Source organism: Hydra vulgaris, chromosome 06, assembly GCF_038396675.1.
Source record: "Hydra vulgaris chromosome 06, alternate assembly HydraT2T_AEP".
NCBI lineage: Eukaryota > Metazoa > Cnidaria > Hydrozoa > Anthoathecata > Hydridae > Hydra > Hydra vulgaris.
In genome coordinates, this window is record NC_088925.1 from 25,175,690 (window position 1) to 25,192,500 (window position 16,811).

Below are 16,811 nucleotides of genomic sequence, written 5' to 3' on the forward strand. Positions count from 1 at the left end.
TTTTATTAATCCTGTTACTGAAAATGAAATATCTGGTCTCATTACAAACAAGCTCAAAACTGAAAAAAGTCTTGGTCCTAATAGCGTACCTACATTCCTCCTTAAACTAGTCCCACACATTATTTCAAAGCCTCTCTGTACTGTTATAAATAACTCATTTAAAAGTGGTATTTTCCCAGATATTTTTAAAGTTGCCAAAGTTATTCCAATATTTAAAAAAGGCTCTTTACTAGATTTCACAAATTATCGACCCATCTCCTTGCTTTCTAATATAGGTAAACTATTTGAGAAGGCAATGCATATTAGGCTTTATGCTTTTCTTGAAAAATTTAAATGTTTTTACACCCATCAGTATGGATTTCGTGCCAATCACTCCACAACTCATGCTCTCATTGAAATGACTGAACTGATTAGAAAAGCAATCGATGACAAATATTTTGCATGCGGTGTATTTGTCGATTTACAGAAAGCGTTCGATACAGTAGATCATTCAATTTTGTTAAAAAAATTAGAATATTATGGGATCAGAGGCGTACCCCTTAAATGGTTTATTTCGTACTTAAACAATAGAACACAATTTGTTGCTATTAATGACTCAAAATCTACCCTTGTAAAATGTTCTAATGGTGTTCCACAGGGTTCAGTATTGGGACCACTGCTTTTCCTTCTTTATATTAATGATCTTCATACGTCCATTAAGTTTGCTACTGTTTACCACTTTGCTGATGACACTAACCTAATGCTAATTAATAAATCCTTAAAAAAAATTAACAAACACATTAACCATGATCTTGCCAATCTAGTTCAGTGGCTTCGCTCCAACAAACTTTTTCTAAACTCTAACAAAACTGAACTTATTATCTTTAAATCAAATAAAACAAAAATCTATAAACATATGAACTTTAGATTAAGTGGCAAAAAAATTGAACCTGTTAACTCAATTAAATATCTTGGTATAAAAATTAATTCAAATCTTTCCTTTTTATCCCACTGTGAAGACTTAGCAATGAAACTAAGTAGATCTAATGGTATGTTGGCCAAAGTTCGCCATTATGTTAATCTTGAAACACTTTTGAACATATACCATGCTATTTTCGGCTCACATCTTATATATGCATGCCAAATTTGGGAGCAGTCCCATCAACAAGCTCTTATTAGGTTATCCCACCTCCAAAACAAGGCTTTAAAAATTATTTATTTTCAGAATATTAAATTTAATTCTAATGTGCTCTATCTAACTTCTAAAGTATTAAAACTATGTGACTATATTCAATTTTCAAACTGCCAATTTGTCTGGAACCACCAACACAATAAACTACCTTTAACTTTCATCAATTTCTTTTCCAAAAGTGCCAACTCTCGTTATCACCTTCGTTCCAATAGTAATTTAAACCTGTCTGTCTCTAAACATTGCTCTCATAAATACGGACATAAATCTATAAAGTATCAAAGCATTAAAACTTGGAACAACCTTCCTTATGAACTAAAAGCTCTCAATTCATTCTCAACCTTTAAAACTAGATTATTCTACTTTTTATTAAAAAAATATAGTTAGTGTTTATAATTTCTATTATCAATTTTTCTTGTCTTTAGTATTTTTTTTTTTTTTTTTTTAATTTTTATTATATATTTTGTTGTCATTACTATTGCTTATTGTTATTTCTATAAATATTTACATTACTATTATTAACTACTTTTAACTATTACTACTAATATTAATATTGTTATCATTATTATTATTATTATTTTTGTTATTATTGTTATTATTATTAAATATATTACTATTATTATTATTGTTATTGTTGTTATTATTATTATTATTACTAAGATTAATTGTATATAAATAAACTATTTTTTAAGGTATTTACTTGAGATTAGTATTTCAATACTATTTGTAAATAGCCGTGAAAATTTATTTTCAGAATATATATGATATGATTGATTGATTGATGAAGAAAAACACAGGAACAACGAAAAAAATTTTGAAGTCTCTGGAACTGAAAGAAAATGTTGTTAATAGTAATTAAAGATAATCGTAAGAATACTAACTAAAAGTAGTAATTAAAGATAATAGTAAGAATACTGACTGATTGATAGTAACTAAAGATAATAGTAAGAATACTGACTGATTAATAGTAATTAAAGATAATAGAAGGAATACTGACTGATTAGGCAATAGTTAGATGGATCAGAGTTTTTAAAAATTAGAAGTTTTCAAGCAGGCAGGAAATCAAGATTCGGTTATGAATTTGTTAAATAGTTTAAAGAGTAATGAATTCTGGAGATTTTAGCAAAAAACTGTGACAGAAATATTGTCTAGTTTACAAACTGTGAAAACAATAACTCAAAGACTTTGCTTATAATAGTAAGAATACTGACTGATTAGACAATAGTTAGGGGGGTCAGAACGATTTCCAGAGCCTTTTCAAATTGGAATCACCGAAGTGATTTTCCAGAAATAACTTTAATTATATCTATTGTAATGCAGATATAACTTTAAGCATTAGAAGCAGAAGTGATTTTTTTAAAAACTAGAGGAATAAGAGTTTTTTGGGCACTTAGGAATAGTCACAGAAAAAGAATGAGACTTAATTGAATGACGAGTAACACGAGAATGAATTTTAGTAGATGGCACAAGAGACGCTAGCTCTTTAGAGCAGTGCCCATTATAGTATTTGTAGAAAAGAGAAAGAGAAGCAACATTACGACGATGTGATAATGGTTGGAGGTTGGCTGCAAGAGCAGGTCCAACTATGTTTACAATGCGTTTTTGCACCTTGTCTAAAAGAGAAAGTGCATCATTAGAAGAACCGGATTTATCATCATTAGAGGAATTGGAGAAAGGACATCATTAGAAGAACCGAATTCGGATGTCTAAAAGAGGATTAACCTGTTTCTTTGGGATGAAAAAAAGGGTGTGGCGAGGAATAACCTGTTCTTTTGGAAATTAATGACGCGTAAAAATACCAGCAATTAAAAAGGGTTAAATGTTCATTAATGCCATATAAAACTAAATATCTTGCAAACCTATTTTTTGGAACAAAAAGATGTGCTAATACAAAACACTGTTATTAATAGCCTCAACAATTGGTGAAAAGTTGGATTTATTAGTATGGAGAAAAAATATGAGTATGGGAAATTCAAAAGACGTGGGGCTATTCTTAGAACAAGAAGTATGAAGAGAAATGTCTATGCATAACTTTAATTCAATTTTATGCAATCTATGCATAGAATTTTTTTAAAAAATAAAAGAATACTTTGATCAGTTGCATGTTCTTGTAAAAAAATATTTGTGTATAATACCATGAAACCGACTAAATAAAGAACTTGAATGTCAAATAAATTTATCAACAATAAAGGACAGTTTCATATTGAAAATAAAAGTTTTTAGATTTTTATGGCTGTACCTGCACTAAAAGTAGAGAGAAAACGCAGCAAAAAGAGTGGAAAAGGCCCTCTTGATCTACTAAAATTTATTCAAAAGAATAGATTAGAAAATTCTATACCCTACATCGGAATTTTGTGAAGAATTTAACAATTACTATTATTGTCGCCAGTTGCGAGTCTCTTCAAACTGAAGTTTGATAAAAAATTGCCTTCGTTCTACAATGAATGATTTAATACTACAAAATCTTGCAATATTTTTCATAGAACAAGAAATAACAAATAATATATATTTGGAGAGATCGCTTATCGCTTATAATTGATGTTTAATTTGACGTTGCTGCCGTTACTCATTCGTGCGTGTTTGACGCGGAGTTTTTTAAAGAAGATTTAGCACGCTTGGCCTATTAATATTTCTTTTTTATATTTTTGACTACGCAATAAGGCATTCTTAACCCTTTAACAGTGGAATATTTTTTTCACGGCGGCTCTTTCCTAGTGGAGTACTTTTTTTAAATTCCGATTTTAATGGTTGTTTTAAAGAATTTTTTTTTTGTAACATTAAGTCACAAAAAAGAAAACAAAACATATTTTTTACAATATTCAAAAAAATAATTATAAAACATTTATTTTTAAGTCTCTAGAAGTATGATAGTGTTTAAAACAATAATTAACACAGAGACCAACATCACAATCAATACACATGTATCTAGTGTCAGCTCGTATTTTGTTAGCACTACATACTGCACATCTTCTAGATGGGGTTGCCCTCATTGGATTAGGAGGTATTAATGATGGAAAATGTCTCTCAACTAGTCTCATTGGATTAGCATTAACTGAAGAACAACCTCTAGCTTTTAAGTTCTTCGTTTGGTCAAATATGTAATCGATAATCTTTTGGCGAAGTACAATTGATGTTTTCGTAAATCCTAACTTTTTAGCTATACAGTAAGCATTATGAACAGATGTGTTTATTAGGTGCATGAAGTATTTTTTATACCATTTCTTAACCTTTTTACGTTCTGAAATATAAGTGGTTAACATTTGGTCACCTTGATCGACACCGCCCATGTTTTTGTTATATAAATCAACAACAGCAGGTATTATTCTTGGTTTACCAGATCTAGTTACTTCTACGAGACTATTTTTAATGCAAGTGCTTAATAAATAGATATCCTTTTTATCTCTCCATTTCGTACACATAATACCTGTACTTTTTTCAAACTGAACAAACTTCTCATCTGGTTGTAACTTTTTGCAAATTAATCCAGTTGGCAGACCTTTCCGGTCTTTTCTTACTGTGCCAACACAATCAGTTTTATTTAATAAAAGTTTGTGACAAACTTCAACAGATGTGTACCAAGATTATTCATAAGTGTCATAACAATACTTGTAGCTATATAATTATAATTGTCAGTGTTTATCTTATCCACCTTCCCTGTGTATAAAAAACCATTCCAAATATATCCTGTTTTAGATTCAGCTAGAATGAATGACTTTAAACCAAATCTTGCTCGTTTACTTGGGATATACTGTTTCCAGCTCAATCTTCCTTTCCATAAAAGTAAAGATTCATCAATTGCAATATTGCGTTGAGGCACATAAGCTTTACGAAAAAGTGTGAATAGATAGTCATGAATAGGCTTTATTTTTGCACACTTTAGAGCACTTTCTTCTAAATTAGAATTATCAACAAATTGATACAACTCATATGTTGGTTTCCAAATAATACCACGATACAGAATCAAACCAATATATATACGTATTTCATCCCTAGTTACTGGAGTCCACATTTTAAATCTTGATTTTGGCTTTAACTGCTTCTCTTTTAGAGATTGCAAAGCATACAAGTTTGTTTGTTCAACTATGTAATCACAAATTTCATCGGTTACAATCTTTGCATCTCACACGGTCAACTCTATGTTGCATTTTCAAGAACAAGATCGTTTAATACCTTATTTTAAAGAAATTACAAAAAATTTGTTTGCTTTTATAATATTAAAAACCAGGTCGTTTTGATCGTTTGTTTTTTAAAGTTAATAAATATTCATTACGAGGTATGTCATTGAACAAATGTTCAATGACATACCTCGTAACCCTAAAAACCCTAACCCTAACCCTGAAAGTTGTATTTGTAAATATTTCTAATTTATATATTTTCTTAACTTATATATTTAACTATTTTTATGTGTTCTTAATTATGTTTATATGTGTTAAGATTATGGGTTTATATTTTTTAAGAGTGGTAATATCTTTTATATGTGAAGTTATTTAACATAGAATGTTTGCGATGTGTTATAATGTTATGTATTTATAGTTTGTAAGTGGTTAATATGTTGATTGCATGGTTTTAAATTGTCGTGACTTGGCTTAGTTTACAGCAAGAGTGTTGAGCTTGCTAGCTAAGTGGTATACTTTGCTATGTGACTTGGCTTTGTTGAGAACAAGAATGTTGTCGTTGCCAGTCAAGTGATGTTCTGTCATGATGAAGCATATAAATTAAATCTGTTTGTAGTTGTGTAATCATAAAATTTGTTGAAAAAATATTGTTGAAAGAATGTGTTTAAAAGAAAAAATATAGTTTTTTAATATCTATAATTTTTTTAATATTTATAATTTTAAGTAAATTTTATTGAAAAGATTTATACTTCATTAAATATTTATATACTGTTACTTTTTAAGTAAATTTTGTTGAAAAGATATATACTCTATTCCTTTTTGTTAACAATTTGTATTTTGTTAATTTAAAAAAAATTTGTTTAAAAGATATATACTCGGTCCTTTTTTGTTAACATGTTAACAACTTATGCTTTTGATAATAAATAAATTTTGTTAAAAAACGGGCTTCCTTTTTACTAGCAGCTCCTCCCCATTTAAACATTTAAAAGTTTTTATTTCCTTTATTAAATATGTTTAACTTAAATTTATTGTTTTTATTAAACAGCTAAGTAATACAAAGTGTTATAACATAAGTTTTAGTAACTTTCATTAAATTTATATATGTATATATATGTATATATATATATACATATACATATATATATATATATATATATATATATATATATATATATATATATATATATATATATATATATATACATATATATATATGCATATATACATATATATACATATATATATGAATATTATATATGTAAAAAAAATTAAAATATTTCAAGAAGTCTCGATATTTCTAAGTTTCTTCATTTGAAGCAAATATTGTTTATAGAGATTTTCTATTATTAGTTTTGCATTTACTTATTTATTCTAAATCTTGCATTAAATGCGTTTCAAAGTAATAAAAGCGATTATATGATGGAGGATTACATTTCACAGTTCAATGCTAGCATTATTTGCTGAGCAGACAGGCCTTATAATTTTTTCAATTTGCTTTATTTATGAGTTCTTATCTGTAACAATTTTTTTAACTACTTGTTATTTTTTTTTTGATTAAATATTCATAATATTTTATTAATATTATATTTTGATTAAATATTCATAATATTGATCTAGATCAGATGTTTGTCAGTAATTAATAATAATTAAATATATAACATTACTGAGTTATAAAGATTATATCAATTTATTTATAACTTTAGTTTAAGTTCTTGGTAGAAATATTTTATCTTTATACATTGCTATATTATTTTAAAACATCTAATTTAAATATGACTAATAATAGAGAAAAATAAAATTAGATTATTATTTTATGCTCTTTTTTATTTGTTTACACTTTATTTTAGAAATGGTCTCCATCAAATCTTTACTTTAAGAAAGAAAACTAAAAGTTCAATTTAAAAATAAAAGTTCCGCTTTCATTATATTAAGCATCATTTTTTCACACTCCTTTGATGCTAAATTATGTCCTGGTTAGGCGATATGAATTAAACCACCATCTAAACAATTTTGAAATAAAAGACAGGGTCAAACATTTGATTAAGTTAATGTTTATCTCAAAAAGCCTTGGTTTTCACACAATCAAGTTTTATGTAGCATGTTCCAGAACCAAGACATTTGACGATCTGTTTTGAATAAATGTCATTGAATGAAGATTACACAAATAATACTGTATTTTTTAAACGTTATATTTGCTATAGTTTTTTATAAGTATTATGTCTCATGATGTGGTAATATATGTTATTTGTTATATGGTAATATATTGGTAATATATGTTATTTACTATATGTTAATTTTAATATGTGTCGTATAAAGTTATGGAGTTATATTTTGTAAATGGATATGTGTGTGCTGTTAGTAGTTCAAATATGTACAATAAACTCAGGATAACTTGATAACCCTCAATAACTTAAGCTAATTTTGAAATTTCAATTGAGCTTTTATTTATGGATTATACTCCAAATAACTCTAATATTCTCTAACAAGCTGATTTTTTGGTCCCTTGGAGGTGTGATTTATTGAGAGTTTTGCTTAATTTTGTAACGATATTGTTGTGACGTTTTGTGCTAATAGACTTGGCTCACCTTCATGTTGGTGTCTTTCGTTAAAAATGATTATTACATCGTTTTTTAACTAAAACTGACTACATATAATCGTTTACTAAATGCCAAGAACTCATTTTTCAAATAAAAACAAAGGTTTATCTTATGTTGCTTATTTATTTTTATGTTACTTTTTAGAAAGAGGTTATCCAAACTTGCAACAATAAATCTTGAAACTTTCTTGAAAGAAAAACAACATTGCTTTAAGTAAGCTTCTTATTTTTAGTGTTCACATTTTTAAATTTTCAAATAAATAAATTCAGTATATAACACATTAACTTGTAATTAACGTGTAATAAGTGTTTTCAATAATAATTTTGTTCCATTTTTAGGTCGAATTCCTTCTCTTATGACTGATTTTCGAAAGTTTTCCTACATAAAATAATTTAAGAAATGTTCTGAATGTTGATCGTTTTCTAAAAGCTAAAACGAAATTTTGTTAATCTTCGTAGCATTTACTAAAAGTTATATAATAATGAAACAATGTTATTATATTTATATTGCTTTTTTTAAATACTTTTATATATAATTTATATACTTTTATAATATATAATTTATATACTTTTATAATATATAATTTATATACTTTTATAATATATAATTTATATACTTTTATAATATATAATTTATATACTTTTATAATATATAATTTATATACTTTTATATATATTTTATAAAATTTAAATTATTTATATTGCTTTTATAAGTACTTTTAATACTTTATTTTGTTCAATAAATTTTTTTGTAATTTTTTTTTTGTTACAAAAAAAGTTTATAGCTGTGTTTTATCTCAAGAAAATGTTTTTTGTTTCTCACACAAACTTTTATATTTTTTTCTCTTTGAATTAATTTTATTATGGAGGTATTGGCCATTTTTGCTCTGTTTTTATATTTTTCCGTTATTTTATATGTGAATGGAAAATATTTTCTTTTTTCACTTTGATGATTACGGATATTTCCATTCACGATATTTCCATTCCCATTAAGTATGTTTTTGTACAAAGATTCGGTACAAATAATAGCACTGGGCAACAAAAAAAAAACTTTTTTTAGATTCAATTAACAGCATTAGGTTTATCTAGATCAGATTTTTGAGCTGATTAAGAAAATGGAATCCATTTTGATCCTACACGTCTAAATTCTTCTGAAATTTAAAATATTTTTTTTTTATCATAAGTCAGTTTTAAGCTATAGTTTTCGCACACTTTTAACTTCAAACATTCCTTTTTTAAATTGCGTAAATGTAAGTTTATACTTATATTCAATTTACAGTAAAAAATAAGGCAGAATTTAGATCCTATCTGTATTTTATTGCAGGATGTCTTCAATCTGCAGACGATCTTGTAGAAATAGTTCAAACAGTTTCTGTTACACTTGTGATCATTATGTCACTAAAAGACAGAAGAGAAAAATGAATTCAAAATATCTTACTGCTTACTACTTTTATTTTGGATTCAAGGTGGGAAATCATGGCAAAAAATGGGCGCCTAGTATAGTTGCACCAACTGCTGCATGTGTTTGACTAAATGGCTGGATAGAAAAAGACCAACTGGCATGCCATTTGCCATTCTTATGATATGGAAGGAGCCACGAGGTCATACCACCTACTGCTATTTTTGTTCAACAAAAATCGAGGGACATTCTCTAATGACAAAGGACGAAATAACGTATCCAATTTGTGATTCAGCAAAGTTGCCAGTACCTCACAGTGACAGTCTGCCTATTCCACCAACTCCACCAAGTGTATTCAACCTCTTACCTTCTCCAGATACATCAGACAAATCAAACAAAGAAAATGATGATGATGACTTTATGGCTGAAATGGAATCAACTCCACATTTTATTAACCAACAGGAGCTGAGCGACCTAATCAGAGACTTACATCTATCAAAATTGAAAGCTGAGGTTCTGGGTTCTCGACTACAAGAGTGGCACTTGTTAACATCTGACATCAGAGTGACCGTTTACCGAAACAGACATGAAAGATACTCAAAGTATTTCATCAAACAAAACAGTATCACCTTTTGTACGAATGTTGAAGGATTGTTAACTGAGCTCGGATGTGCCTATTCCTCTAATCAATGGCGTCTCTTTATCGACTCCTCAAAATACTCTCTAAAAGCAGTATTAACTCATGTTGGAAACAAATATCCTTATATTCCAATAGCTCATGCAATAGAACTGCAGGAAACTTACGAGACAATGAAAACTGTACTTGACTGTGTTAGCTATGGCAACCACAAGTGGATTATTTGTAGTGACCTAAAAGTAGTTGCCCTGTTGCTTGGACTGCAATTGGGTTCCTCTGCCTCTGGGATAGTCGAGACACTAAAAATCATTATGTGAAGAAGATATGGCCTAAACGTACAGAATTTAGCCCAGGATACCACAAAGTTAAACACATTCCACTTGTTAAACCACTGAAAATTGTGCTTCCTCTTTTGCATATCAAATTGGGTTTGGTGAAATGTTTCAAATTGATGTAAGAGTTTCCTCAAATTTTCAGGAAATTTGAGGAAACTCTTACATCAGCTGAACACAATGCTTGGCAGTCGTTTAAAGCCATGGTTCATAACTTCCTGGGAAACAACAGGGCAGATGATTTCAAGAATTTGGTAGAAAGTCTTGTGAAGCATTATCAAGTACTGGGTTGCTTAATAAAAAGCTTAAAAACAGAGTTAAATTTAAAGTCTAATATAAATGGAAAAAACCAATATTTATCGCAATATAGATCACATTTTGACTGTATGTCCAAGAACAACTTGTTTAATTTAAATGGAAATATGAACGGATCATTAAGAAAATACTTTACATTAGAAAATTACAATGAATATAAGTATGAAATCTACTGCAAGCGACATTTGATCATCTCTACCTAAATTTAATAGTTTTTACAAAAAATAAAAAATTTTAAAAACGTTGAAATGGGTACTTGGTTGAAATTTTAAGTTCATTTAAAATTAAAAAGAATTGATAAAAGACTTTAAACAAATGAAATTTCAGAAGTATTTATGGGTTTTTGATTCAAGCAATTTTTACACAAAAATAACTTATCTGATTGATTACAGCAAATTGGAGTTATCAAGTTTGATAAATCACTATAGGTAGATTAGGTCATGCAGTGCAACAAGACAGAGATTTAGATCCAGAGAAAACAAAAGTAGAACTTGAGGGTTTTAAGTTTATAATATTTTCAATGCAAAAAGAATAAAAAACACGTTTTAATTTTGAAATACTCAATGCTTCCACTGAACAACAACAAGAATCATTCTGCGCTCAAACCTTATGAACTAGTTTAAGGAAAATTAAAAAAGTGTAAATAAGGATTTATATACTGACTTATATACTGATATATTTTTATTGAACTTCATAAAGATTTTCCTGATTATTGTTGCGTAGAAAGGCTGTTTTTGAAACTATAACTTGTAAAAAGTCGACTACTCAAATAATTGTCTCAAAGTACGCTTGAAATTCTATTGATGATAACAACCAAAAGTCCTGAAAAAGGACTCAAAAACAGGGTTCTTGAAAGTTGTTTACTTGTATAGCTGGTTAGTCAAAAAAACTATTTTCACAGATACCCACCAGTGCATAAGAAATTAATTCAATTAAGAATACAATAAATATAAAAACTGTAATTATTTATTAGGAATAAAAAATATCAAATACATGATTCTTGATAAAAAATATTCAATTGATTTTAAAAACTTAATTTAAATATACAACTTAAATATTTAATTCTAAACATATCATTGGAAAACAGGGTTTAATTTCCCATGGTGTAGTGAAATCACTTTTAATTTTGAGTTGATTTTCATCTTTTAATTTTGAGCTGATATTCATCTTAACTTTAAATGTTACTGAAACGTTACAAGATGTAATTATTTTGTAGCTCTTAGCTGAAATGAAGTAGAAGAGGGATGAAGGTAAGAACACATAATAACAAAAACAGGGTTCTCAGAACACATTTCAATCTGGAGGGGGAGGGGGTATTTTGACAAACAATATTTTTAAACATTTCAAATAAACTAGAAAATATTAAAACAATGGTTGCTATAATAGTACAGAGACCATGATCCCTGGTCCCAGTGGTGCTGGGAGCAAAAGGAGAAAAGAGATAAACATTTAAAAAATTCTCAATATTGTAAAAACGATTTACTTAATTAATTACTGGCTAACACTTGTTGGTATTGATTTGAAAAATAATTTTTATATGGAAATTTTTAATATTATGTTATTTTAAAATTTGAAATCTCTCACAGAGATATTTAAATTATACATATATGATTTTTAAACCTGCATAAGTAATGTGCATGTAGATGTTTTTCAATTCATTGTTATAAAAAATATATATATAAATTATAATTACCACACATTGCTGTGATTCATTTAAGGAGAAAAACATATTTTTTGATTCTTTTCTTGATTTTTCTTTGCTTTCAATCATAGTATTATTCTTTTTAGAAGCAACCAGTTGAAATTTTGTCTCTTCAGCAAAAAATTCATCATCGCAAACTTCAATAGTTTGAATGTGAATAACTTCAAATTCATCAATGATGTACTATATTAAAGAATTTAATAATTAAAATAAAAAAGAAATGTTATATTTATTAATGCCTAAAGAACTCCTTCTGTAAAAACTTTACTTGGTGAATTCCCACCAAGAAAATTTCCAAATATATTTTTGTGTAAAATAATCAGAACCCGTCTGGCATCACAATTAGAGCTCAATTGGAAAAATTTATATTTACAAAACCACAAATCAAGATTAGCAGAGCACTAAAACCACAAATCAAGGTTAGCAGAACACTAAAATCATAAAGCGAGGTTAGCAGAGCACTAAAACCATAAATCAGAGTTCTAATTACATTTATTTAAATAGTGGTTTACTCTATGTGAAACTATTTTCATTTAGTAAACATTTGTATGTTTCATGAGTTAGAATAGAAAACACAGGTCAACAAAAAAAAAATTTTTTCTGGTTCCGAGCAAACAATTTGTTTTTTGTATAGCATTTCTCATTTTGATTTCAAATATGCAACTCATTTTTTACCATCATGTCAAGTTGTAAAGATATTTAGGTTCAAATCTTTAGTATTTGGGGTAAAGTTATGTAAAAAAATGCTAAAGACTCTGAAACAAATTTCAACAAATAGTTATTTAGCAATAATACAAAAAATACTTATTTTTAATACAAATAAATAACATTTTAAAAATCTCTATGAAAATACGCTTCTTTTGAGACCCATGTTGACATACTTTTGAATAACTTTTTTTTCGACAATATTAGGGACTTTACCCTAAATACTTAAGGTTTGAACCTAAATTTCTTTACAACTTGACGTGATGGTAAAAAATGAGTTGCATATTTGAAATCAAAATGAGAAATTCTATACAAAAAACAAATTGTTTGCTCAGAACCAGAAAAAATTTTTTTTTTTGTTGGCCTGTGTAATTAAATGGCAAAAATATTACTGAGAACAACATTCTCTATGTGATTACTTATTTGAGAGTATTTTTTTATTGAAACTGTTTTTTACTTTTTTTAAAAATTCTATTTTAAAAATAACACCTCGCTAAAATTCTTTTAATATACTTTTTAAAAGTTAACATCTTAGATAAGCTTTTATAAAATTTAATTAAGTTGAAACATCTGGTATAGTATGTAAACTTATCCTCTTTCTTATAATAAATTACAATATTTCTAGGGGTTATATATACCCTCGTTATTCAAGTAATATAAAAAACCGTGAAAAAAAAACAACAAACAAATAATAAAACTTCAATGTAATGTGTTCTTGCGTCTTAAAAAAGAATATAAGGTTTCCAAAACGACGATGTGACATAATCACCGTCGTCTTCATTCAAACCGCCTTCACCCGGAGAACACTGGTGAAACTGTATTTCCAAGGACTCTCTCACTTTTCTCTTAAAATAGTCTTCCTCTACTTTAACAACACTGTTAAAGTAGAGGAAGACTATTTTAAGAGAAAAGTATATACTTAAAATATCAAAAAGGTAGCACAATATTTATTGGAAACCAGTGCAATTTTAATTATTTACAATAATTGGGAGGACAATATTTGGCATTTTTAAGAAAAGGAGGAAAAGGGAATTCACCAAGTAGGAGTAAAAACTATTAAGGTAAAAGAAATTTAACAAATAAACAACTGATTGAGGAACTAAGCACTAACCTCGTATTCAATAATGACATCTTTAAAATACTTTTCTTTTTGAAAACATTCACTTGAAGAAGCTTTCGTAGTACAACTAGAGGGAAGTTTCTGTTCTAAATTCGTTATACACGAGTAAAAGACTTCTTCTTCTGAATTTTCCTTTAAACGTGAGAAACAACAGATTTTATCTTCTAAATGCTCTGCCAAGCATGAGTAAAATTTTTGTTCTCCAGGAGTAGATAGATCAAGCTTGTTGAAAGTCATTGGGTCTATTGGAACCTTTTGTTCAAGCTTTAGAGAATTTTCAAAAATGTCATGTTTAATGGAAAAAACCTTAGAAAAATATGATTGATTGTAAAATATTCTATTATGAAGGTGCATCTTAGTTTTTCAAATTATTTAGAGAGAAATAATGTTGGAAGAAAAAAATAAGAGCAAAAAAACAAACAAAAAAGAGCAAAAAACCTTATAATTCGAAGCATTTTGAAAATTTCCAATATATAATTTATCAGATAAATACACCAACATTTTTTTTCTTTCTAACCATTTCATCAATTGGATCAGTCTAAAAAAAAGCTCTTGATGAACCCAACTTTCCCTCAAGATTTCTGCTTTATATGTTGCTGGAAAGCTGGAAAAAATCTTCATTGGTATATTATTCACTAACTCTAACACACATTTTCCTTTGCGCTAAAGAATGGATAAGTTAAAAGTCTATGAATTATGATTTTATCACATACATTCATATCTGAACAAATCAGTTAATTGGTTAGTTTATGTTAACAACTCTGTTAGTTGGTGAGCTTATTATAACTGTGTTAGTTGATAAACTTTTCAACAACAACTGTGTTAGTTTGGTTATTATAACGATTGTGCATCTTCATTTATAAAGTTGAAAAAAATAAATAACCAAAGAAAAGAAAAAGAGAGGGGGAACTAATTAATAAATGAAAATAATAACAAAATAAAAATATTTTATAGTTAAACATTTTTTCCAAATTTAAATGCAAAACTTTAAAACTTGTGATTTAAATTTTTTTAAATCTGAAATTTTCGCAAAAAATCCAAAATTTCTAAAATGCATAAAATTACTGAAATTGTATACTTGTTGTTTGTCTATCAATAAAAACCTTCTTTTGATCACTAAAACAATTTTATTTAAAATTCAAAAATATTTGAAAACTTGTTAGATTAAGTACTGATTGCGTTGTTGGGAACCAAAGTAAATTGTTGCAGTTCTAATTTCAAAAAAAGTATAAATTTCTGCATCATGAAAATTCATTCCAATATGCTGTTCTGTATTCACCTTTAATTGCCTTGTGTAACTCATTTATTTGTCTATCATCAGATATCAATTGTTGTACTTATACATTCTTTTTCTTTTAACTTCATTGTCACCGCAATGATACTTATGAAATTTATATTGTCACTACTTGGAGAGTTCCACTGTAACTTCAATGTTTAACTTTAAAAACTCCTAGAGGTATTTATTAAATGAAATCTGATAGATGGAGAGATACGTAATGACTTTATTTTGACTGTTTCTATCAAACCGTTTTAAAGTTTACATTTTGATAAAAATTAATTAAAAAACACAAAAAACATAGCTTCCTTTTTTAGTTTCTATTTATCAAACCGAACATAACTTCTTATAAAATGGAACAACACTACTCTTTTTGTACAACTAACAAGATTTATGTTTTTGGTTAAAGACTCATGCCTTTTTTTATTTGACTTGAATTTCTGGAGATTTAAATCATATCTTCTAAAAAGATATAATTAAATCTAATTTTTATCTGAAGTGTTTATCATAAAAACCTAACAGACTATAATAATTTTAACGCGCTATCTATTATTGTTTTTTAAAATCTTAAAATATTTTGAGATTTTAACATGATAAATTAACTTGTAACTATTCAAACCTCAAATGATTTCAGTTAATCATTAATTTTACTGTACCCAGCTATAAAATCGCAAAAAGTGCATTAATATGTTATAAACTTAATTGCTTATAAATATGGTCATATTACATAACTATATAACTGATTAAATAAAAATTAAATAAAAAAATATAACTATAGTTACTAATCATTAGTTAAAAAATAAAAAAACCTTTTCTTTAATATTGTTTGATCTTACAGACAACAACGAATTTAATACAATGTCAATATCATGAAACCATTTAATTAACTTATCACAAGATTCTTGAAAACTCACTTTTGAACAATCACTTATTAAGATATTTGTGTATGTTTCCAAATCAACTTTTAAAGAGTTTTTTATAAAAAAAACATTTTCAAGTTTCTGACGCAAAATGTAGTTGAGATCATTTGACAACTTATGTTTTAGCACACATTCATGAAGAACATAAATATTATTCAAATGATTAGCTTGCTCTAATAACATTGAAATGCATTTCTATGAAAAAAAAAAGATTAAGAATATATATATATATATATATATATATATATATATATATATATATATATATATGTATGTATATATACAAACATATATATGTATATGTATGTATATATACAAACATATATATGTATATGTACAAATATACATACACAAATATATTTATATATATATATATATATACATATATATATAAATATATATATATATATATATATATATATATATATATATATATATATATATATATATATATATATATATATATATATATATATATATATATATATATATATATATACACATGTATGTATATTTATGTTGTACT

The 16,811-nt window shown here is 26.9% G+C and overlaps 1 protein-coding gene across 13 annotated transcripts in view; it reads right to left on the reverse strand.

The window, feature by feature from the left end:
• The window catches only part of LOC100206390 (uncharacterized), a 74,140-nt gene that overhangs the window by 32,982 nt on the left and 24,347 nt on the right, over positions 1–16,811 (reverse strand). For 4 of the 13 annotated variants that reach the window (XM_065799699.1, XM_065799690.1, XM_065799695.1 and 1 more), the window contains 4 exons: positions 16,175–16,480; positions 14,528–14,752; positions 14,081–14,353; positions 12,256–12,447 (listed from right to left, as the gene is read on the reverse strand). In XM_065799699.1, coding sequence (XP_065655771.1) covers positions 12,256–12,447; positions 14,081–14,353; positions 14,528–14,752; positions 16,175–16,480 — 996 coding nt within the window. Of the gene's footprint in view, positions 1–12,255; positions 12,448–14,080; positions 14,396–14,527; positions 14,753–16,174; positions 16,481–16,811 lie in introns of all 13 variants that reach the window. The other 9 variants (XM_065799692.1, XM_065799698.1, XM_065799688.1 and 6 more) reach the window with 3 other exon arrangements.